This window comes from Camelus dromedarius, chromosome 7, assembly GCF_036321535.1.
Source record: "Camelus dromedarius isolate mCamDro1 chromosome 7, mCamDro1.pat, whole genome shotgun sequence".
Taxonomy (NCBI): domain Eukaryota; kingdom Metazoa; phylum Chordata; class Mammalia; order Artiodactyla; family Camelidae; genus Camelus; species Camelus dromedarius.
Genome location: NC_087442.1, coordinates 32,398,711 through 32,423,717, shown reverse-complemented (window position 1 = coordinate 32,423,717; position 25,007 = coordinate 32,398,711). Strand labels below are relative to the sequence as shown.

General features: G+C 37.1%; 1 protein-coding gene across 3 annotated transcripts; it reads right to left on the bottom strand.

Moving 5' to 3' along the window:
* Positions 1-2,524: 2,524 nt before the first annotated feature.
* Positions 2,525-6,743, bottom strand: GPR85 (G protein-coupled receptor 85). Of its 3 annotated transcripts, none has more exons than XM_010975558.3 (3): positions 6,598-6,743; positions 6,320-6,437; positions 2,525-5,210 (listed from the first exon to the last, which is right to left on the bottom strand). In XM_010975558.3, the coding sequence occupies exon 3, from the start codon at positions 5,038-5,040 to the stop codon at positions 3,928-3,930; it is 1,113 nt and encodes a 370-aa protein (XP_010973860.1). In that variant the 5' UTR covers positions 5,041-5,210; positions 6,320-6,437; positions 6,598-6,743; the 3' UTR covers positions 2,525-3,927. The 3 variants fall into 3 exon arrangements, with proteins under 3 accessions (XP_010973860.1, XP_010973861.1, XP_010973862.1); XM_010975559.3 differs by having other exon boundaries at positions 6,320-6,434; XM_010975560.3 differs by lacking the exon at positions 6,320-6,437.
* Between the last annotated feature and the right edge of the window lie 18,264 nt (positions 6,744-25,007).

Sequence of the window (25,007 nt, the reverse complement as noted above, 5' to 3'; positions counted from 1 at the left end):
CTTCATTAAGCATAATAAAAACTTTGAAGGAGTGGCATGATTTCATAATAAAAAAGATGCACCCTGTTTCACAGGGTATTCTCGTTTTTGCTTGGGTACCATGGGAGGCCCCCTGGGAACTGGCATCTTATTGCCTTCCTTTAATTGCACTTTGCTCAGGCATTCTCATGCTAATTTGCAGGAAGGTATGAGTCTGGAAGAAAGGACACCCCTTGTCTCTTGAAGGAATTGAAATGTCTCTCATGTGCAAGTGGACAGTCAGGACATTGGGGGACTTTAACGGTCAAGTTTTGCTGTTATTTTGTATATAGCACTAACAACATGAGAGCTCAGGGCTTTAAACACAAGCTGATGATTCATCTAAATAAAAGGTGAGCAGAATGGGGGAATTCCCTCTGAACTGAAGAAGTATGATATATAAAAGATCCCAGGGAATACTGAGGAAAGATAGGGAAAATGGAGAACAGTCTATTTATGGCCATTAATACCATGTCCATCTTAGAAATATTTACTATTGTAACACTTGTAACTTGTTGCTACTACATATTTAATTCTGTTTTTTCTTGTTTTTCACTGTGCTCTCAGCACCAAGTCCAGTGCCCAGCACGTATTTGTTGGGAATGAATAAATGAATAAGCAATTCAGTTAGCATTCATGGACATAGAGGCAAATGGATAAAGGGCCATATCCATGTGTTAACAAAGATAAATCAGTTAACCTTTATGAAAAATGCCGGTGCTGAAATCCAACCAGCTAACATTTGAAGAAGATAAATCAGTCAGTATGTTGTCCTGCAAATAATTTTTAAATCTAATTACTATGGTTAATTTTGTATTATTTAAATGGAGCCTCTGTGTGAAACTGAGCAAGTTACTCACCTCCTTCTGCCTCAGTTAATATCTGCATAGGATTCCACAGTCACAGACTGAAAACCTAGTTCCAGACAGGCATCTCACAAATAAATCCACTATCCGCAGAAGGAACCAGATGAGATAGTATAGACACATCGATGCAAACATACTACCACTATTAAGGAAAACAATTTAAAGCCTGTTTAGTTCAGATATAATTAGTCCAAGAGGGACACGTTATTATTGATAATGGAGTTTTCTCACAGGGAAGTTAGACTCCTCAGTGGGAATATATTTTTACGGGTTGAAGATTAGTAACACTTTCAGAGTGAATTAGTTACCTACTGTTTTTAAATATTGAATATTGGAATGGGTGCCAAAATAAATCATGTGATTTGGTCATTAAGAAACTGAAGCAGACTTTTATTTTATATGATTACTACCATTAGCCACTGACTTACAAATGGCATTGATTAACTGGGGATGTATCTCACCCATTGCTTGCCCCTTGACCTGAAATGTCAAGTTAGTCAAGAGGAAGCTTAAATGAAAGTCACCACAGTTCAGCATTATTCACTTTTCATTGGGCCTAATCACTTACCAAGGCTGTTGGAATGTGTTATTCCAAATCACACAGTGGAATCAGGCAATCTCACTTAGATGTTGCTCTTAACTCCTTAATCTCCTACTCTTAATCCATGCCTTAGATTTTTGTCTGTATAATGGAGGCTAGTGTTGATAAAACCTGGTTCTCTGGCCTCAGGATCATTGCCAAATTTTCTACTGATTGCTAGTGATATTTGAACCTCTAAGCAAAGTTCTTTATAAATACAATTGTGGTAATTATGTCTCTACGGAAAATTTTTTTCAGCTAGAAACATGATGTTATTATAATATCTTTTGATAACATTTCCTTTATTGTATTTTAGGTAGTGATTTTAGCACTAAAACAAGGGGCCTTTATTGCTAGATTCAACTCACTGTTGTACATTAAACTTTGTCTCAGATCCAGTCAACTTCAGTATAAAGTAAAAATGAGTTCAAACAGAGTCCACACTAAATCACAGCTTGAGCTGTCCTTATGTGAGCAAAACTGAACAGTTGCATATATCATTGAGACGTTTCAGTGATTCATTTTTCCTTGCTTATATTTATATTGATACTTTCCTTACAGAAGCACTGTAGCAATAAAGAATTCTATGCCACTAGATTCCTAATTTTATTTTCAAATACCAAAAAAAAAAAAAAACAAAAACAAAAACAAAAAAACCCCAAAACCAAAAAAACCTAGCAAACAAAAACAATAACAACTTTTCTGGTTTTGTTATAACATAATTGTAAACCATTCCTTTTTACAATATATATATTTAGAATCCAAAATTTCTACTGTGCCCCAAACTAAAATGTGATATTTATGTTAAACTTCTGAACCAACCAACTAAGCAGGTATACATCTCTAAATATTACTGGCTTGTAAGAATAAATAGAGGAATAAGTATGATAAGCTACCAAATAATGCTTTTGCAGATAATACTGTTTGTCAGTTTATCAGCTTTATGTTCTCTATCATTCACGCATTTCCAGTTCCAGAATATAGCAGCTATAAAAATAAATAGAAAAACAAAACCATAGTAAAGCTAATCTTCCTAGTTTATGCTTGTCTCCCAGGTTAAAAAAAAAAAAACAATTAAATGCCAAAAATGTAAAATTTATTCCAAGAAAAGTAACAGGCTACACGAGTAAATTTTGGCAAATGCAACTTTATATTGAAATTCACACATCTGTATCTTAAAGAATGAGACTCACAGACTCTAATGTATTTCTAAAATACCAGAAATCATATTATAAGCTTTCACAAGTTAAAACTGAAATAATTTAAACAACCAATACACTGAATGTGCAGAAAGTATAAACAAGACTGTGCCTTCAGTAGAATAAATGCTTCACAAATTGTGCAGGATGTCATACTAAGGCTGTGGTCTCCCCTTGACAGCTGACTTAAAATATAAACACACATCAACTGCCTGCTTCTTAGAACACACTAGAATGGGTAGCACACCTCAGAAGAAAATCTCATTATCCCAGTGATGTGCACCTTAATTTTTAAACCATGTGAGGAAAAAAGAAAAAGAGTATTAAATGATCGTCCATGCACTTCCAGATGCGTGACCATGACCAGTTACTGATTCAATTTCCCTTGACTCCAACTTGCTCCAATGCTAAATAAGATGAATGATACTAGATAACCCTTTAAGGCAACATGTGTTTATTCTGCATTATAAGAAGTGCTCAATTGTGACCGGTTGGTACCATTAATGTTGCCTCCCAGACCAATATCTAGTAATTATAAAATATAGATGAATTGGAAAAACTTTATACCAAATCAACAAAAATCACATAATACAGTTTGATGCTAGCAAGTTCACTAATAGGTAAGGAAAGTGGTATTTAGAAATAGCAATGTATTAATACAAAAAAGTAAACTCTAATTGGAACCAATATACTGCTTTGGAATGCTCCCCAAAACTTACAAGGCGATTTTTCAAAAGTGTGATAATCCAATAATTCATGGCATGTCTTTAGTGAATTACAGTACTTTAAGTCTCCAAATATTTTAGTCCTTGCAAAACAATAATAGTATGAAATGTTTTAAAGTCTTCAAACTTCTAAAATTAGTTTTTATCAACACATTTACCTCATGTCAACTTAATTTATTAAGATGTCCAATGCTAATCTTTTTTTTTTTATGTTTTTTCATAAGTAGTGATATACACAGCATTTAGCACTGATACTTAGCACCTGCTACTTTCATTATCTAGTTTTCAACCACATAAAGAACTTAGGGCAGTGGTTCAGTCCTTTCTTAATAACAAACCTTCGCCGGCAGTCAGCAGGATCACTCTGAGATTTGAAATAGGATTATAGGTGAACTATTGCAAAGACTGCAGAATGTTGCCCAAATCCTTATAACTGCTGATCCCATTCTTGATTTTCTTCTCAAGAAATGGCTACAGGCCACAATTGCTTAGCAGAGAAGGTTAGTGTTTCACAAGGCTAAAGATTTACAGATGCTCCTTCATATAACACAGTAAGGTTCCCTTGGTAACCTGGATTTTCTGCAGTAAAGAAGGGTTGTGCTGAAACAGCGCCTCAGCTCCCTGTTGGAGAAAATGCAGACAAAAGGATTGATTCCTGCTTGGGCAAAACTCATCCAGACAGCGGCTGTTAGAAATCCCCCTGGTACTACAGGCCCTCTTGCAAAAACTCTCCAGTAACAGGCCACCAGGTAGGGGCCCCACAAGGTTAGGAAGAGAAAAGTCATTATATAGAACATTCTGCTGATTCTTTTCTCCATTTTGAACTCGTCTAAGACCAATAGCCTTCTTCTGCCCGTGGTGTTTGCATTTTGCCTGATGCCCAGCAAGGTGGGTGGTGTGGGACCCCTTCCAAATCCTGCTAGCCAGTTGGCGGCTGCCTGGCCACTGGCTCCGGGGCCATGAAAGGTCCAGTTTTGGCTGACTGCTGCTACAAACTGGACTGGCTTCATTTTCCTTCGGTCGTGGACAAAAAATATCAGCTTGAGGTAGACAAGCTGTGTGGCTAAGAGAATGAGAGCAAGGAGCAGCATAAATCCTAAGGAATCATTAGCCCTGAAGGAGCGGTGTTGGAAGGTACATTGATCTTCTTCCCTAATGAACGAGTAAGTGCCCACATCTAAAACTGGGGGGAACGCCATGGCCACAGACAGAGTCCACACCATGCAGATCACAGCCAGACACGTCCAAAAGGTCAGCCTCTTTGTATAGAAGCGATGATGGGCGATAGCTAAGTACCTGGTGACACTGATGCAGAAGAGCATGAAAGCAGTGTGGAAACAGGACAAAACCCCCAGAAAGGCAATCACTTTGCAAGTCAGAGTCCCATAAGTCCAGGTAGAGCCATTTTTGACAGAGTTGAATACAAATGGGAAACAAATTGCAGATCTGAGGATATCTGAACAGCAAAGATCCAACAGGAAGTAGTAAGGTGCTCTATGCAAGGTCTTATCTTTCACTAGCAAAATGGAGATCAGAAGGTTGCCCACCACGCTGACTCCTATTATGAAACCCAAGGAAGTCAGTTTCAGAAAGGCTGTTAGAGGAGAGAGATTTTGCAAAATGTTGTCAGCTGCATGGCTATAGTTCGCCATAGATGGATGGAGGATAAAGAAACAGCCTCAGTCAAGTCTCATGATCTAGATATAAGAACAAGGAAAAGATAGATCCATACATTTTACTGAAAATGTAATCCACAAAGAGAACAGATCCGATCTGCAGTCATGCTTCCTCTTTTCTTCCATTTGATTTGCCATCAGAATATCTGGGGGGGAAAAAAAGAGCTATCAGTTCTTAAGTTAACAAGCAATGATGTCAGGCAGTGCTAACATAAAGCTGTTCATTTATGAGGAAGCAAATAAAGTTTTAATTTTGAATAATATTATTTGCTTTAGTATTGCTTGAGATTTCGGAGAATTGGCTTGTTTTTCTGAGCTAGATGAATTTTAAAATGTCCCTATTCAAAAGAACATACATTTGATTGGGTACCTTTAGGAGAGAAGGAATAAATGTTCCCCAGTTGTAAAATATGCCAGTCCAAGAATTATGCACTAGTGTTGCAATGTAATCTACAAGACTGCTAATAGGAGACAGAGGGGAGACTACCCACATATATGTGAGGTCTGTTAGTATCTGTCAGTGTTTTCCTGGCAGCTTCTCTGCTGATACGGATCCGAAGAACCCTTGCAAAATATATGTCTTTAATTCAGATGCCCCTATTCATGCTGCATAATATAAGAGGAATATTTGTTGATTCATCTTAAAGCATAATTTCAACATTAGACTTCGAAATTAATAGGAACTTGTTCCAGGATTTGATGTGATTTAATCTTTTGTCTTTTCCCTCCCCACCCCCCCACCCCCATTTTTGGCAGATCCTTTCTCTTTTAAGCCCACATGATTATTAAATATGGTTAATGTAAATATTGGTCAGGGAAACACCCAGAGGAATAATGCACTTCCATTTGTAAACCTTGGCTGCCTGGATTCAAATGAATTTAACATGAACCTGTATTTCTTGGGCAATTAAGCTTTTCCCATTTACATTGATAATCTTTGTTGCAAAATCACAAGTGGCTTCATTTTAAAACAAAATGCACGTTGTCTCCTAGGTGCCTGGGAGCCCCACCAGGGAAATAGGCTTCCTCTGTTATTCCCACGAAGCATGTTTCCTTTGCCACTTCTTACTTGCCGACAATATGCTGATGGAAGCCCAGGCAAAACTGCGTTCGATGATTTTAATTTCCCCACCGGTACATCCCCTGGTAAATACCGATCGCATCATGCAACATTACGAAACCTGAAATCCGCCACCCCTGGATTTATAATGGGGGGTGGAGGAGGGGGAGGGGGAGAGAGACATGCATTACATACGCGAAGATGGGGAGAGAGATTGCTTCTCTGCTGCAAGGGAACTGTTCCCGGTGATTCGCAGTCTGATATTCCTCAGTCTTGCAACGCTTTCCAGAAATGGAGCTCTCAATAAGCCCTACTGAAGATGCATTGTCTGAATGTACTTCCATTATGCAGTTTATTGTCAAAAAAAAAAAAAAAAAAAAGCTCAAGGAGCGTTCTCTCCCGGTGAACCTGCAGTTTCACCAACACTGTGCGCCCCCTCCCCCCCAAACTTAGCAGAGAGTATATCCTCCTACCTGTTGGTGTTGGATATCCCGACAGACTATAGCTTCTTCTTTCTATAAATTGCTGATTTTTTTTTTGCCTTAGTGCCTTGACTGAGCATTCAGGCAGGGCTCGGCGGCGCCTGCGCGCTGGAGCCTCCTTGAGCTCCAGCCGCGTCCTCCCCTGTCGCAGCGGCACCGTCTCCCCCAGTAACGCAGGGGCCGCGGCGGCGGCGGCGGTGGCGAGGGCGGCGGCAGGGGCTACTTCAGCCTGTGTGGAGCCAACAGGAGCACCGACCCGTTTCCAGAGATGGCTGGGTTTATTGAATATCCTGTCCTGTTGAACTGGCAAAATTGGGCTTTTGTCCTCTTGTGGCTGCTTCTGAACTTTTCTCTCCCTGCATTGTAAGTGGGGGTTTGGAAAGCCTCGTCCAGGACCTCAGGCCCATTCTTTTCTCTTAGGGCAGCGCACGGAGAAGCCACCTTGCCCGGGTGCCCTCCCCCTCCTCAGCTTCCTGGAACGCTCGCTTTCCCCAAACATTTTCTTCCATGCTCTTTTAGGGTGGTCCAAAGCATTGGAAGCTTCTTTTCGATTTCTTCTTTAATGATTTCTCCAGCAGACTTTTGCATTTGCAGGTTAGCTGGTAGCTTGCGGGGGGAGGGGGGTGGAGGAGGGGAGGGAGGAAGGAGAAAGAAAGAAAAGAAATTTTTTAAAAAAGGAAAAAGCGCAGTCAGGAAGAATCTTGTCAGTGGAGAAGGGAAAGCAGGTTAGAGCAGCCCTGTCTTTGTTAGTCATCTTCTGTTCTCCAGTGCACGCAGATACACGTTAAGTAGGGAGAAGCTAAGTTCAGAGGACAACTGCAAAATGATTTACTTCCATTCTCCCTTAACGAATATGACTAAAGAATCAGGCTTACACAAATTTTAAACAACTATGCCTTGCATTTCACCCCACTGAGCAACAGCTTTTCTTTCTCTTTCTTGCAAGTACGGCTGACCCATAGATTGGTAATGTCACGGCGATTATGTGTATGTGTGAGTTTCCTCCCCCCCCTTTGTTATTACGGAAGAAAAATACTAGGAATATAACGAATTCATAAAACTTACACCCGTCCAAAAGGTCCGATGATATTACAAGACACCACAAAGCCTGACACATGGGCACTTAGGGATGTCTCTGGAATCATGCATTTCCTTATTTTACCATTTCGAAAGAATTTTGTTTGTGGGGGTGGTATAAGATGTTAAACGACAACAATCCCCCACTTGCAAAAAACAAGCAGGCATGCTTTCATTAATTCCCAGTGTAAAACGTCTACTTCTCTTCCTGCATGCTTATTGCTTTATAATAATCTGTTAATGAAACAGAAAAAAGTAAAGATCTTCTCTACTTCTCTACAGCAATAATTTGATCTCCAGACAGCAGTAAAATACCTCATTGCTGGGTGGTGAGATTGTGACAGTTGGGGGAACTCAAGCCAATCAGCATACAGATAATATGGGTTAATTTACATATTGTGTTTCTATTGGACATACCGAGGTATAAAGCCTTCTCTGTTTAAAGCTTAAAAATGAATACTTCACTGTCATGATGTCACAGTCATTACACAAAGCCCTATGTTGGTAATAGTGAAATGATGTTACAAATGATGTTATATTTCACTGATTGGTTTTGGGATGTCCTAAACCCAGTTAAAAAAAAATAGATAATGATTAAAAGATATATATGTTTATATGTATAAAGTATATATAAAACCTAACTTTGGCATTCTGTGAACCTAGAAAAATCAATTCTACAGCAGTACTGGAAGTAACTTGAAGGCATTTCCATTCTAGTGAAATATTCCACATTTTTACTAAACAAATAGATTCAGAAGTGCTCAAAAATATATGATGGCTTGCAACTTGTGAGTGAAACATCAAATTTTGTGGAACCACAAATCAATTCAATTTGTTCCTTTTTACTTCCCAATTAGTGTCCCAATGTACTTAGCAAAGAGTTATTTCCTGAATTTTTACAGTTAAAAAAATCTATAGAATAAGTGACTTAAGTTTGCTGAAGATTCCTGATTGGCCTAATCTTAGATTATATGGATTACAGAAAAGCTATTTAAAAGTAAATTAAGAAGGTGACTGCACAGCTTGTTCATGAGGCAATAATTTACTCTGCCAAAAGGTACAGGGCCAAGATCCAAGAGTTTATCCTTAAACTTTAAGAAGCAGGTATTGATTCTTTAAAAATAAGAGAGAGGATATTTGTATGCAACATTCTTTCATATCTACAACTCAGGGTATATTAGGCTATTATTTTCCTTTGCAATTGAGTGCAGTTATACCCACTAGTTCAGTTTTTCCAGCTGTTAGATGAGAATGTCATTTTCTTGCCTCACAAGGGGGCTTAAGAAATTAATGAGATATTTTTCATATAGTTCATTAACTCTACTGGAAAAAATATTGAAGCCTACATCTTCCGTCAACAGGGATTTAAGAAAATATATTTAATAGCTGACAAAATCTTCATATCACCTATAACTTCTCAAATGTAAAATTATTGCTTCAAATTGTTCAGGTCATAACTTTATTGATCACAGATAACTTCTTTTGATTCCTTATGTCTCCAAATATAGAAAAATTGACTGTCAGGTTAAGAGTAAAGAGACAAACAACAAAATATTTTATACTGCGGGTTTGAAGTATTTTAAAACTTTGAAGGAGTCTAAAGGTTTTTAAGTTCTTGGCATATTACATTTACTATACTGATTAGTGGATTAGGAAGACTAATGTAATTTTCTTAATTTGGTTCTTATAATAAATATATACAATTTTTAAATTTAAAGCAGCAATTAGCTTCTTTTCAAAATTAATAGGACATTTCAGATTTTTGCCAGGTGATGTACAGTCTCATGATGGATAAATGCAGTATTTTTGTTCTATGCATTATGTGAAAATGTGTCAGGAAGTAAACAGTCCTTCACAAATTATAAAGAATGATGGGCTAGGATAAATATCCTAAGAAAAGATTTTTGTGATTGTTTAAAGTACTATCTCTCCCACTTTTCATTAAACCTTTAAAAACATGTGTCTTTGATAGTCCCAATCCTTACCAAAATCTAAAGCTATATATATGAGGAAGAAACTTCTATAAAATTTCTGGAAGTGGTCTTGGTAAGAACAGCCCTCATCAGGGACTTTGCATAGAAACATATTCCAATAGATTATTTTTAAAAGTTCACTAACCTAGACCAAGTGACCAACAGAAATGTCACCTCATAGTCTGTGACGAAAAGTTACTTTTTTCACAGTGACATCTAAGTAACTGAAGGTTTCTAGGGCTTTATACTCCATGTGCTTGAGGAACAGAATGGTGAAACAATATACTAGACCTAAAAAACTACCATTGGATTTAAAAAATTGTGCCGTGGGAATTTGGAATAACCATAATTGTGAACACCCCAAACAGTAGGATTTCTTCAGAATTTTAATAAGTTTTAAGAAGATTAAGTATACGGCGTGTTCCTTTCCAAAATGCTAAAAGTTTCACTTGTCAGATTTTTCTTTTTATTCTGTAATAAAACAGGTTCCATTTATATATTTTTAATTTTGAAGCTAGTATCTCTAAGACTTTTCTTCTTAATTTAAGATCCAAGCTTTTAAAAAAATTAGCTATTTACCTTTTCAGGCATTTATGTTGACATTTTCCTTCTCTTGGAAAACTTTAAAACTTGTTCCTTTATTTAATTCATTTAACAAACATTTGTTGAGGTTACTGTGTAGGAATCACTGTGCTAGATCTTGCAGAAAAGGAAAACTCAAGAGATAGGATCAGTTATACAGGTAGTTGCATCAATGTAGGGAAAGCTTGAACTGGTAAAAGTGGAGGGGGTGGAATAAACAGAAACAAAGGAATAGATGTGATTGGCAAAAGGGGATAGAAGCCATGTTTTTTTTTAATTAAGTGATTAGCTAAGGGAAGCAACCAAAATTGAAGAGTGAGAATTAACTCCAAGGTTTGGAGAGTAGATAACTGGGAGGTAGGAGATGCCATTAACCAGGGGCAGCAAAAGTTAAAAAAGAAGGAGCTTGTTTGGTAAGGAAGAGAATGAGTTAATTTTAGACAAGTGAATGTGAAATGCTGGTGGAACATTCAAATGCTGATATCTTATATGCAATTGGAAGTGAAGACCACAAATTCAGGAAGTACTTACAGATAAGTGATGGTGGATCGAGGGTAAATGTTGGATGACATTACGAAGGGTGAGACTGTTGAGAGAAGATAAAGCTTAAATATATTAACAAAGATGCCCGTTCTTCTTTTTCTGGACAGACTAAAAAGCTAAGAGAAAGCCTACGTTTAAGAAACAAGAGGGAACATGGAAGAACCAGAGCTAGAAGGAAATGAAAGGAAACATGAGTGTTATAGAACCTGAGGGAGGAGAGAATTTCAAGGAGGGAGTGGTCATCACTATAAATTATATCTAGGAAGTTTAAAAGGATGAGAGATTAGCAGATATCATTGGTCCTGGTGGTGAGGAAATCATTAGCATCCTTGGAGAGAGCAGTTTCAGAAGAGCAAGTCAGACTGAAAGGGATTAACAAGTGAGGGGGCAAAGACTTAAAGACTTCTAAGGTCAGGCTCAAACTGTTTTGCTATTAATAACAGCACTGTTAGTGATGAAGGATTTAATGAATTCTCTTGATGTTTTATTAACAGTGTTAGTTACTTACATAAACATAACATGTCTTTTTCTTCTGGAGGTCTTTAAAACTCTTCTTCTATTATGCATTATTTAAATATGATCTTGTGAATGAGGAGAGCAAATGTAAATTTCTCTACTTATGCCTGGTAAAACTTTAGAGATTTGATCAAAAGCCCTTGGTCTATTAGGATGCTATAAATTGTCTCATTCTTCTTTGTCTTTTTATTTATTTATTTTTAGATGAAGTTAGTCTCAACCATGGAAAAGAGAAAAGGGACCCATATGGGTGTGGCATGAGCGTGAGTGTGGGGTGTGTGCATGTGCATATGTGTGGGTCTGCGTGTTGGTAAAATAAGAACTGGGAAGTTTAATTTAATATTCAGGTTAATGGAAAGTCATATGTATTATAATATATGGATTATAAATTTTCAGAGAATAAAAATGCATTATAATTTTAAAAACTCAAGAGGTATAAGGCATTTTTTTCTTTGATTATTCAGAAGTTACCTAAATCTTATAGTGCGTTAGGGCTATCATTTTAAGCACTAGTTGTATGATAATACGAGCAGATTATGGTTATTTAAGCTTTCGTGGTGTTTAGCTTTGTGATAAATGGGCATAATTAAAGCATGGCTGAAAGTAAAGAATGTTACCTTGGACTCTAATTTAAGAATTTCCCATATTAATTATCCAATCCAGCATTCTGATTTTCTGGCTAGCCCTTTCCCTTTCATTTATTCTAATTTTTAAAACTTTATAATTTTCTCTTTACAGAGTAAGAATTCTATAAAACAAAGACAAAACCAAAATTCCCACACTTCATAAATATGGCTACTATTTTAACTTGGTTGACATTTGTCGAAAATAAAACTGTGATAATATCTGCCTAATTTTACATCATAAAGGACTTCAGAGTAAGTCCTGCCACAACATTATTTCATTCATTCTGCAAATGTCGCAGTCTCCATCAGAGTATGAACCATATGAAAGTTCAGATGTTATCTTGTTTTGCCCTGTTCTTCCCTGGCACCCACACCTGACACACAGAGGACACTCCACACTTTTTGTTGAATGGGTTATTGTGAACCTACCACATAAAGGGTGCTGTGCTAAGCACTGGGAGGAAAATATAAAAGAAAAAGATTTAAAAAACAAAAAACAAACAAAAAAAAAACAGTGACACAGGCTCCAGCTGAACTCCATGTTTTCTTAATTTAATAATGTTGGGATCATTATTTATATTATAGGCAGAAAATTTTCCTGGCCAAGGATTTACTCTGATTTGGGGGGAATTTTGTTTGCTTCTTTGCCTTATTACATTAGGATTTACATGATTCTTTATTTGCCTTATTGCTTAGTAATTTCAAGCCATTTTTTAATAACTCCATGTCTCTTACGCAGATTATGAGCCAAGAGCATATATTTTATGCTTTGAACTCCTAACTTGGTGCTCAAATACATCACAAAATATCTCAGCTTTTATCTGGCTTTGGACTTATGATCATTAATTTTTAAATAGCCAAAAGAGTGGTGTATCCTAAAAACAAAATTAAATCTGATTTATCAATACAGAAGTGAAAACTTGGTAATATAAAAAGGAAATTTCAGCTGGTGAATACTCTTTACTAATTTTGCAAATGGATTTTCATAATTATCTATAGAACAGACAGGAACAGAAACTAGTCACTTAGCTACTTGGAAAGACTTCACAAGGATGATATTACTCTTAGGTAAAAATCAGGATTATCTTTTCTTGCATTTTCTTTGTCTTCTTTTTAGAAGATACTCCTTCCCCTCCTTTACCAGGCATAAATTAGAGCTGAACATAAGAGGTTCTTCTATAAAATAGTGCTGATTCATCTTACTAATTAAACACAATAAAAAAGCTAAATCTCTCTTTACGTCCTCTTCGCTTGAACAAAGGCCAGGGCTGATGACAGAGTTTGTGATCCCTGGGACAAGGAGGGCATAGAACAATGCTTCCAGTAACTTGAAACAGGATAGTAGCCCACTTTTGGAGGATGGTAATGACTGGGGATGGGTGTATACAATTTCACTGTACAGAATTTGGTTGAGATTACCTTTCTCCTTTATCTGATCAAGAATCATGGCATCCTGTATTGGCAGTTGGAATGTGATTTATAGCAGTTTTTTTCTGGCACAGCTATCGTTAATGGATCATTAATCATTTCCATGGGGTGTAAGGTATACTGTTGCTTGCATACATTATGAAAAATGTGAGCCTTGTTTCTAGAGATGCAAAATACCAACTGCAAACTCTTTATTGACAGACTATATAATCTGTACTTCCAGCTGTTACCTATCATCTCCTAAACTATCACTATGCTGCGTAGAGGTGGGCAGGTGAATAGTCTTATGAGGTGGAAATGGAAAGGGTTCCACACCAAGAGTTCCAATATATGAAATATTTTTTGACTATGGATTTCATACCACTTAGTTGCAATTTAAACTGTAGAACAGAGCTCTGATTATAGTTGCTTGTCATTTGGGCAAGCAGTTGTCTAAGTGAGCTGGAGAGAGATAGATCAGTGTTAGGTCCAGTTAAGTAAGTCCTCCTTTAAGACTTCTTAATATGGACATTTCTGGCAGTATTAGTTGGTGTAGTGTCCTCTGGTCACTATGGGCTGTGGTACATATCTCCGGGACTGCTGTCATTTTATTCTACTTGTATTAAATCCTTTTACAATCACAGGTCTTTTTAAGCTCTGTGTCTTTACTATCAGGTTTCTTCTAATGGAACAATGGTCTCTTGGCATTTCTTTCATAGCAAATCTGGTCAGTTAATTAAAAACAACTCCATCATATAAAATTTAAAATTCTCTGCCCATTAAGTATTCATTGGTTCAAGTATACCCTGTATGCAGGTTCAGATGTATTTACTGCTTAGCCTGTTATAAAATACTTTCACCTGTACTGGTCCTTCTGCACCCAAAAAGCTTGTAAGTTCTTGAATCAGGGACTAAAAGCCAGTTTGTCTGTAGATATCCATCCCAAGGCATGTTTTCCACTGCACCATGAAGCCTTCTCAACATTCAGCTTCCATTAAGCCAAGTCAGCACATGCTTAATCTGCTCCCCACCTTACAACCTAAATAGTTTTAAAATTTAGCTTTAAAAGGCTCTTATCAAAAACATATGTAAGATGTGTACTTCCTTCTAGGGGCTCTTCAAGATTTCATTTTTCAGTTAAAAATTTTTTTTCCCCATTGATGCGCTATTAATTCCCGTAAATGCTAGTGGGAATGAAGCACATAAATCCTTGGCACTTGGTTGAAAGACCAGGAACCATGCAGAGACAGCACTTTTGTATATAGCCTACTTGTCATCCACTCTATAAATGGCTTGTTTTTTGTGCCATCTGGCATTGAGTAAGTGAGATTCTTGCTGGGGTTTCATGATGAGTCTTACTGCTATAGAAGATCGTACATACACTGACATTTGGGGAAGAGAGGGACTGAAGTTTTGGTCCTACTTACAACCTATGTTCAAAATGATATTTTAGTAAAAAGTCAAAAAAGCTCAAGACTGATGTGTGCCAACATTACCCTCTATCTTGGGCATATACACATATGTTCGATTTTTAACTTTCTCAGTAGTTTTGATACTGGAGAGCTTCATGAGGGCAAGATTTCTCTGTCTATGTTGATTATCTTTGTGTTCCTGGTGCCTAGGATAGTGCCTGGCATATAATAGGCAATTAGTCATTATTAGTCGAGTAAATGTTTCCATTAAAAAAGATCATTGTATCTAAGAATTAATTGCCTTTTCATTTGCGTATATTTCTCCTAATAAATCTCCAAGTACATATGTAACTCTGACAATGAATTAAAGAATAATCTCTTCCTTCCCCTCAGGAGCTATACCATATATTATGGTTGAACTCTTTTTCTCACAATGTGTTCAAATACTTCTAAAGTACAGTATGTTCCAGAAAGCCCCAAGTCAATTGAAAAACTGCAGTCCTGAAAATTATCAAGAGAGCAAGTTAAGTGCCTAGTATGTATGTATGTACATAACTTTGAGAATAAAGTTAGCATCAATTCTGAGTTTGTTTGACTTTTTACTAAAAAGTCATTCTGAACATAGCCTATAATAGAATACAAAAATATGAACAATAAACCAATCTACTGATACTCTAGGGTGAAAGACTATGTGGGCTGAAGTCCTGTTTATTCTGGAGGACTGAAACTTGGCAGCACTTACAGGCCATCTTAATTCAGACTAGCCACAATTTCAGTGCATAAACCAGCTCTGAGCCATCAAGCCTAAAGTCTTTATGTGTAGATAAGAGTAATAAGCTTGGGGAAGTGAATCTCGTACTCAGAGATAATCAGGTGCACAAATGTCAAGTTGGTGACCAGCCTGGAAGAGAAGAATCAGTTGCCAAGGCTTGAAGCCCCATGAAGCCTCTGCTGCCCTCTTGTGTGAGGTGGCTTTGAGACACCCCTCCTGCCTGGTTTCTCTCAGCATCCAGTTTCTGGACCTAAATACCCAGAACCTGTTGTACTGCATTCTGTCTTCCATACCTTGACAGCCAAACCAGCTGGTTTCACTCTCCAGTGGAACACATGCTGAACCCTATTTGTTTATTTACTCACTGTTGCAAAGTTGCATGAAACAGAAAGCAAAAGCAAAAAAAGAAAAAAAAATTCATATCTCCATGGAACATAGGAGCCCGGGAACTCCCTCTTTTCATAGGTCCAGTCTCTCTGTTTAAATACAGATGGGCTGCAGAAAGCGTATGGGCATAATGATCTTCAGTTTGGGAAGAAGGCTGGGATCCTATGGACTTTAGAAAGTGTGCTGTCCTGGAGACACTTCCCTGCTGCATCACAGGTGCTGTGGACTCTTAGCGGCTTATTACACTTTCCTCCTGGTGACTGTTGGGAAACCCAGAATAATTCCTGTATTTTCACCCTAAACTTATTCAAACCCCTCAAGTTGCCAGAGCAAGAATTGCTCTAAAGATGTATATTAATAAGTAGAATCTTAAACTAGGGTTTTATACTTTCCTAATAATTATATTACTATATTCCATAGGTCTTGAATTCTAGAGATAAGAGGGGCCTGAAGAAGTTACCTAACAGTCACCTAATAAAAAGTCACCTAATAGTAATTTTGGAACTTTTTTTCTTAAGGTAATGGTACAGGTTTTTTCAGATGGGCTCACACTTGGAATTCACACAAAACAGATAATGGTGGAGCTTCTGTGAGTGAAGTGGAATTGGGGCTGGAGTGATACTCTGTTGATCTCTTATTAGATTTGGCAGCTGCCAAGGCAGCTCTGCGAAGCCTAGATATCTAACTAACACAATGAAAAACACTGATTTAGTCTTTATAATCCACCCAACCCCCTATTTTTTGCTCCTTGCCAGGCTGATCATAGCCAGAGACTTAGGATTATAAAATATTTCAATTTATGAAAAATGGTCCAAGTGTGATTACGAGTGATAGAAGAGTCAATGGAAAGAATTGTAATGAGAAAGAACCAAGATAGGTCAGAATTATTGCCTAGGTGTAGGTAGAACAAGTTCAAACTTGGCTGGCTAGTAGATTGATAGGGACACACACACACACACACACACACACACACACACACACACACACACACACACACACACACACACACGGAGATAGAGAGAGAGAGGAGAGAAATCAGACAAAGCATTATGATTTGATAGGAAGATAAGTTTAATTTTAGCAAATGCACATGAGGTAACAGCCAGCCATTCAAATGGCATCATTTATAAGTGGTGGTTGGTCTTGACCTGGAGCCCGGAGAGTCAGGGCCATGTACATGGAGTTGTCTGCTCATGATGGAAGCCCTGGGACCATGCTCTGAGGAAGGCAGCATGAAGAAAGGAAATTCTCTAAGAAAGAGTATGCGCAGAAGGGAAGGCCAAAGTCTGATGCTTGAAGAATGAATAAACATTAAGGCATCAGAAGAGCAAGAAGAACTAGTTAAGAAGATAGTAAAGGAATAGCAGAGAGGTAGGAGGAAAATAATCCAATCATTATTGTAATAATGATCAAATTAACACTATCTCCTGATAGTTATGATTACTGTTGACCACTAACAATAACAAATGTAGGAATCACTGGATAAGTAGTGCTTAATTTCCATTATGAAAACCATAAGAATAATCTTGAAAATGAATATCCAAGAACATGTGATTTTTTCTTTTCACTTCATGTGCTCCCAATTATAGACTGCTTATTATAAAAGTGCACAGTGACTCTGGGCCTTTTCTCTACTAAGCGATTTGTTAACTTCTCTCCCTGGATAGAAAACTTTCTTTCCATACCTAGATTTCAAGTAGTCTTTTATAAACCTAGACCTCTAGAGTTTCTGGCACAGTACTGTATAGTATCCTCAATTATCCTCCATTTAGGAAAGCACGGCTTCTTTACGGGTTCATGACAACGGATACTTTATAAATATATTTATGCACACATTTGTGTCTGTTGAATTATCATCTGAAAGTTAATATTAAAAGGCAGTTTCCACCTTACACCTGTCAGAAAGGCCGTCATTAAAAAGACCACAAATAACAAATGCTGGTGAGGATATGGAGAAAAGGGAACCCTGTACACTACTGGTGGGAATGTAAACTGGTGTAGTCATTGTGGAGAACAGTATGGAGGTTCCTCAAAAAACTAAAAACAGAACTTCCATATAATCCAATAATTCCATTCCTGGGTATATATCCTAAGAAAATGAAAACACTAATTCAAATATACATGCACCCCGATGTTCATAGCAGCATTATTTATAATAGCCAAGATGTGGAAGCCAACTAAGTGTCCATCAACAACTGCATGGATAAAGAAAATGTGGTGTGTATATATATGTGTGTGTGTATAAAAAGACACACTGTGGAATATTATTCGGCCATATGAAATCTTACCATTTGCAACAACATGAAGGGATCTGGAGGGTATTATGCTTAGTGAAATAAGTTAGTCAAAGAAAGACAAATACATATTTGTCTTTGTATATTTGTATTATTTGTATACAAATAATATACACATATTATCACTTATATGTGGCGTCTAAAAAATAAAACAAGTGAGTATAACAAAACAGAAACAGACTCACATGTATAGAGAACAAACTAGTCGTTACCAGTGGGGAGAGGGAAGGGCACAGCAATAAGATGGAGGTAGGGGATTACAAGGTACAAACTACTATGTATAAAATAAGTAAGCTACAAGGGTATATTGTACAGCACAGGGAATACAGCCGACATTTTATAATAACTTTAAATGGAGTATAATCTATAAAAATATTGGATTACTGTGCTATATACCTGAAGCTAATATAATATTGTAAATTTAACTATACCTCAATTTAAAAAGTCAATTTCTAGGCTGGTTCAAAGGATGTGAATATCTATGTGACACTCAGTAAGAATTGTCTATTTTGCTTATTGCAGTACTACTGTGTTATCAATAAATGACAAGATGTTGGAAACCACTGACATGTCCAGAATTATTAAAAAAAAATTTGGTTTTGAATATGTAGTGTCAAATATATGGGAAAGAATATTATTTGGTTGTTAAAATATCCATTAAATACTTAAACATTAAACAAAAGCTGGGAAACAAGATGGTAGGTATGCTCTACTATAGTTTTGTTAAATTTATGCTTGTGGAAGGTGGCATGCAAAAGTGAGAACAGTTTTACTGAGAACGGAATATAGGTCATTTTGTTATTATACCATATTGTTATTTCATGCTGTTTCATATTTTGTTAGTTTAAAAAAAGTAATACATTACAAAGTGTAACAATCAATTAATTTGGTTTATAAGTTGCAGAAAAAATTTTGTTACTTTGAAGTTATCTGTCTTTCATTTTATCAAACTGTGTAACTTTACTTCTCCAAGTATAACCTCTCCAAGCCTTAGTGTCTTCATCTGTAAAATGTGAGAGAGCACAAACGCTCAGATAGTTTGAGAATCAGCTCATCAAGTAGTTGTTTTTTCTATTTCTATCACCTACTTTATTCACACACAGGTTTCAGTGCTGATTTACTTTTGGTTCATTTCCAAAACCAAATGCTCCATAGTGAAGTCTTCCTTTCATTAGGGATATTCAAAGGAGCATGTCAGAGGCCAAATATGAGTACAGAAGATGCTTTGAATATGGCAGCATTAATGAAATTAAGTCCACATTTTTCTAAGAGAACTATTTTGTAGAGGCTCAAACATTTGGATGAACAAGTTGATATTTAAAAAATGACTTTTTTTGCTTCTTTGTACCTTTAGTCATGTCTGGGCACTGAACTGATTCACTTTTCTCAAGGGGAGAGTCACATGGCCCAAGTGAAAGACCCACCACCCAGCAGGGTGGAATCCTTTCGCCACGGCTGAGGGTGAGAAGTGGGACCCTGCTTCTGGCTCTTTATTTGAGAGTCGTCTTTAGAACTGTAGAATGACTTTGGGCTCCGAGTGTCGTTTCTTCTCTTCTAAAATTTTTGTCCGATGAAGGCTTCTCACCCGAATGAAATGCAGGCTTTGACATCAGCTGTGGTAGCATCCTCAGAGAACCGCAGCGTGTTGACAACTGTCTTGCGATTACTGCACGATAGATATTTCAATGGATGACATTTAGAGTAAACATGAATTGCCAACTGCTTTCAGATGGACAGAGTTCACACATTGGTGTGTAAAAAGAAAACTCCCAACCTTGCAGTGTTATTAAAAAGCAACAATATTAGCTTCAATATCATACTTCTATCAGCATGTAGACTTGTTTATTCAATGTGACTATGTTAGTTTGATCTTCAAGATTATTTAGAAACTAAATTCAACAAATGAATAAACAAGTGTTGGAACCTCTAACAGCATAGACAAGGTGTGTTAGTACTCACAGTGATAAAAAGACACAATCTTGATTTCAAGAAATATAAGATATAGGTGACATGGGCAGGAGTGTTTAGGAAGGGAGGGGTTGTGGGGCTGATGGTACAAAAGGGATAATAAATAGCTAAATAACCATAGGCTGCAAGAAATATATTGGTACAGGTATAAACAATGAGCTATAGACTGTGGAGGATGGATATCATTAACTCCTTTTGGGAAAGACTTCATGGAGGAGATGACATTTATAAAGTAAATGAAACATAAGCACGGAGGCATGGCAAGCTATTTGATTTTGGTAATTCAGGCAGTCTGGAGTTGCTGGAGTATGAGTAATAGAGTAAGAAGCAGTCAGAGGAGAAAATAATCCTATGTTTCAAAATGGTGGATCATTTTTAAACTAAATGAAACAGCGTTAAATATGTACACACAACACAAGATTTTATAAATAGTGTGTACATTCAGATCAACTAACCAGACTGCATCTTAATACTTATTAAAATCATGTTCTATAATTGTAATTTAGATGTCCAAGAAAATGATAAAATCTTTGCAAGACCCATCCTGTGCAAAATCTGAAAGGTTGGCAGGGCTGGACAGAGGACGATAAAGGCACATACAGGCCCAGGGAGAGGATGCCACCATCTACTGTGTATCCCGGGCTGGAGCATCCCTTTGCTTTGTTAACTCTGTATCATGTTATTTATTCTACAAAAGATTTAGTGAGCAGTAATTTCTATTTGCCAGGCATTGTGCTAGAAGCTGGGCATACAACAGTGAATTAATGATTCAGTCCCTGTCCTCACAGAGCTCAGAATCCTGCGATAGGTTTGAAGTTGTTTGAGATAAAGATAAGTAAACAGAGATTCAAATACAGAGTGGTATGTGTCTGTTGGGAGATGTAAAGAATGCTGTGTGCGCATACAGTAGGCTATGTAATTCGCACAGGAAGGGTCAGAGAAGACATCCTACAGAAGTGCTGTTCAAGCCTAAGAGGTTAGGAATAAGGCAGGTGACCTAGGGAAAGCTACACTGGGCAGAGGAAGGAACATGCGGACATAGAGAGCAGGGAACTGGGGAATGAGAGAGAAATGGAAAACACATGGTGCTTCCTAGGAAGAGAAAACCTGAATGTGGCTGCAAGCTAGAGTGTAAGGTAGGTTGAAGATCGCAGACATAGATGAGACTAGAAAAATAGAGGAGGAAATAAGGGTAAATTATTGAGCTGGAGTGTAACAGGATCGGATTTTTGTTTTAAAAAGTTCACCATGGTGGTTGTGTTTAGAAAAGACGGCTGAGGGTTAAGATGGGAGGTCAGAAAACCAGCTAGGGGGCTGCTGTTGGATCTCACCCACATCATGATGGTGGTCTGAATTTGGGTAGGAGCCTTGAGGATGCAGAGAAGTGGGTGGGTCCTAGGCATAATTTGGAGGTGGATTCCATAGGACTTGGTGATGGACTGGTTGTGGAGTGTGAGGGAGAGGAAGGGACCATGCATCCTCTCAAGTGTCTTTCTTGGCCACTGGAAGGACAGTGTCTATTAGCTGAGTCTCACCAGTAGTGCCAGAAAGGACTAAGCACATGAAACTGCAAGGTTGCTTCTTCCTGGATCTTGCCAGACCGACATCAATTAGCATGTGGGCTGTTTGCTATGAGTGGGAGTGGCAGGGCTACGGTTTGTTTTCACTCTTCCTTCTTGAGACAATTCCTAATCATACTCCTTCAGTACAGAAAATGAGCTGCCCCCGCTTCACTAAATTGAAATCCAAAAATGTACCAAATGACTAGACTACAATTTTCACTGAGAAGTTCGAAGAGGAAATCAGCTTCTCAGGCTGCCATATGAAAATGGGTAATTACAATATTTTCAACACATTAGACCTTGTTATTTTTGAAATTAGGAAAACTCTTTATATGGAACCACACAATTCTATCACTATGAAGCCTTTTAGAGATTACTGACAAATAATTTTATAGATGAGAAAATTGTGCAGGTTAAATTATTGACTCAAGGTCAATCATCTGGTAGTTGATGAATTTTCTTTCTAAACTACACTGATGATGTCTTGAAAAGTGTTGATTAAACAAGTGAAAGTGGGCACATGTCATCACAGGACCCACAAAATTGTTTTATGTTGGTATTGAAATGCCCTGGTAATTTTTGTGGCAAAATGAAAGGGCTGTTCTGACAAACCATCTGAAATGGAGTACAGTATAGTTTCTGTTCTTGGTGATCATGCCTGCTTCTAAATTCTTTTGTTAAGAGACTTATGCACATTTATTCAGAGCATAATTATCGTGATTAATATTGAGAAATATGGTATTTATAATCCCAATGTTAGCAAAGTGCTTCATGATTAGCCCTTTAAAATAAATTAATCCTCTTGTATATAAAATCTCATAATTTCATTTCAGATTATCAAGTGTCGACTAATATTTTCAAAATTTTAATCATCCAAATATAATGAATTCAGTGGAAATATGTGTGAGAGGGGTATTGTAGCTCTGATACTAAAAATCAATGAGAAATTAAACCATATTTTAGCATTTTGCTGCAGTCATATTTTTCTGGTCTTCTGCCTTTTGCATTTAGATGTTAGACGTATATTACTTAATCAGACATGATTTAGAAAAATGAAGTTACTAAAAATTAGAGAAAAGCTGAAATATGCTATTCTGCACACGTATTTGGTGGTTTGGGCCTATTCTCACCTAAGAATAAAAATCCCTCCTGGGATTAGTAAATCAAAATAGGGGCTTCCTCTCCACTCCTCACATAGGAAACAAACATTAAACAAATTTCATGTTGCTTGTATTTTTATGACTTCTCATGAGGTGAGTAAGATATGCCAAGAGTATTTTTTGTGTGTGTGGAACATGAACCAGATCTTCTATTTTCCTTAACAGGCAGGAGCAAATTGCTTGTGTCTCTTTAAATAACCCGGGCATTTGCTGCTAAGATTTTATTATGTCACTTAGAAAGACTCATGGTTGAGCACGTTAGGAATTACTAAAACAGATTCAATTATTTTATTTCTTTTTTTCCTTACTTTTTGTTTTCCTCAGGACACTCAGGTACAGAAAAGAAGGCTTGGGGAAATTTTAGGGAAGCCAAATTTTCTTTTCTTCACAGATGTCTTTGAGTTTTATCAATTTGTAAGCCTATAATGATAAGGGGAAAACTGTAATAAAGAAACCACTCAGAGAAAATGTCAAAATTAAAATATAATGAACTGTTCAATATGGGATTTGTTTATATAACTTTCTATATATATAACTCTTTATATATAAATACAAAATTGATGCTAGTAGATTTTTCTGCCTTATGTCTAGAAAATATCTCCAAATACCAATTATGACAATAACACCCAGCATGCCAAGCCTTTCATAATCATTATTTCATGTCTTCCTCGTCTATCTGTCAGGTAGGCACTATTATTTTCCCCACTTAACAGGTAGGGGGACAGGAATTTAAAAGAGGTTAAGTGACTTGTCTAAGATCACGTTTTAAGTAGTGGAGCCTTGTTGTCTATCTAGGTCTATTGGATTCCAGAACTTGGGCTCTTAATCCCTTTTGGGATACCACCAGAAAGACTGATATGTGTTTCTGGGAGGGAGATGGTTTGGTTCCTATGCAGAGAATTCTCCCTTCATTATGTGCTGCAGGCTATATAGAGCTACATCACTTTTCCCACATTCAATGGCATTTGACAAGCTAATGCAGGGCTTAGAAAGCCTAAGAGGGTGAAGGTGCATGTGATGTGTAGCTTCTGAGATCTCCTGGGACTGGCTGGTTCCCTCACAGTTGGTACATATGGTATGACATCAGTTTTTCAAGGAGCTGCCATTTGCACTCTCAATGCTAAGACAACATATGGATACAACTTGTTTTTTCAAATTTCATCTGCACTCCTGCATTCTTTTTTCTTCTTTACTATCATACACTTTTTTTGGAGTGACTTTTTTATTTTTATTGAAGTAAAAGTTGATTTACAATATTGTGTTAATTTCATATGTACAGCTATGTGAGATGTATATATATTTCCATTATAGGTTATTACAAGATATTGAATACAGTTCCCTATGCTATATAGTACATCCTTGTTGTTTGTTTATTTACATATGGTGGTGTGTAATCTTAATCCCATATCTCTAATTTATCCCTTCCCCTCCCTTTCCCCTTTGGTAACCGTAAGTTTGTTTTCTATGTCTGTGAATCTGTTTCTGTTTTGTAAATAAGTTCATTTGTACTGTTTTTTAGATTTCACATTTAAGTGATACCATATAATATTTGTCTTTCTCTAACTTACTTCACTTAGTATGATAATCTCTAGGTTCATCCATATTGCTGCAAATGGCATTATTTCATTCTTTTTTATGGCTGAGTAATATTCTATTGTGTGTATGTAAGTGGATAGATGGATAGACAGACAGACAGACAGACAGACAGATATAAATCACATCTTCTTTATCCATTCAGTTGTTGATGGACACTTACATTGCTTCCATGTCTTGGCTATTGCAAATAGTGCTGCTATGAACATTTGGGGTACATGTATCTTTTTGAATTAGTTTTCATCTTTTCCAGATATATGCTCAGAGTGGGACTGCTGGATCATATGGTAAGTCTATCTTTAGTTTCTAAGGAACCTCCAGGCTATTTTTCATAGTGATTGCACCAATTTACATTCCCACCAACAGTGTAAGAGGCTCCGTTTCCTTTTCTCCACACCCTCTCCAGCATTTATTATTTGTAGACTTTTTGACGATGGCCATCCTGACTGGTGTGAGGTGATACCTTATTGTAGTTTTGATTTGTATTTGTTGAATAATTAGAGATGTTGAGCACCTTTTCATTGCACTC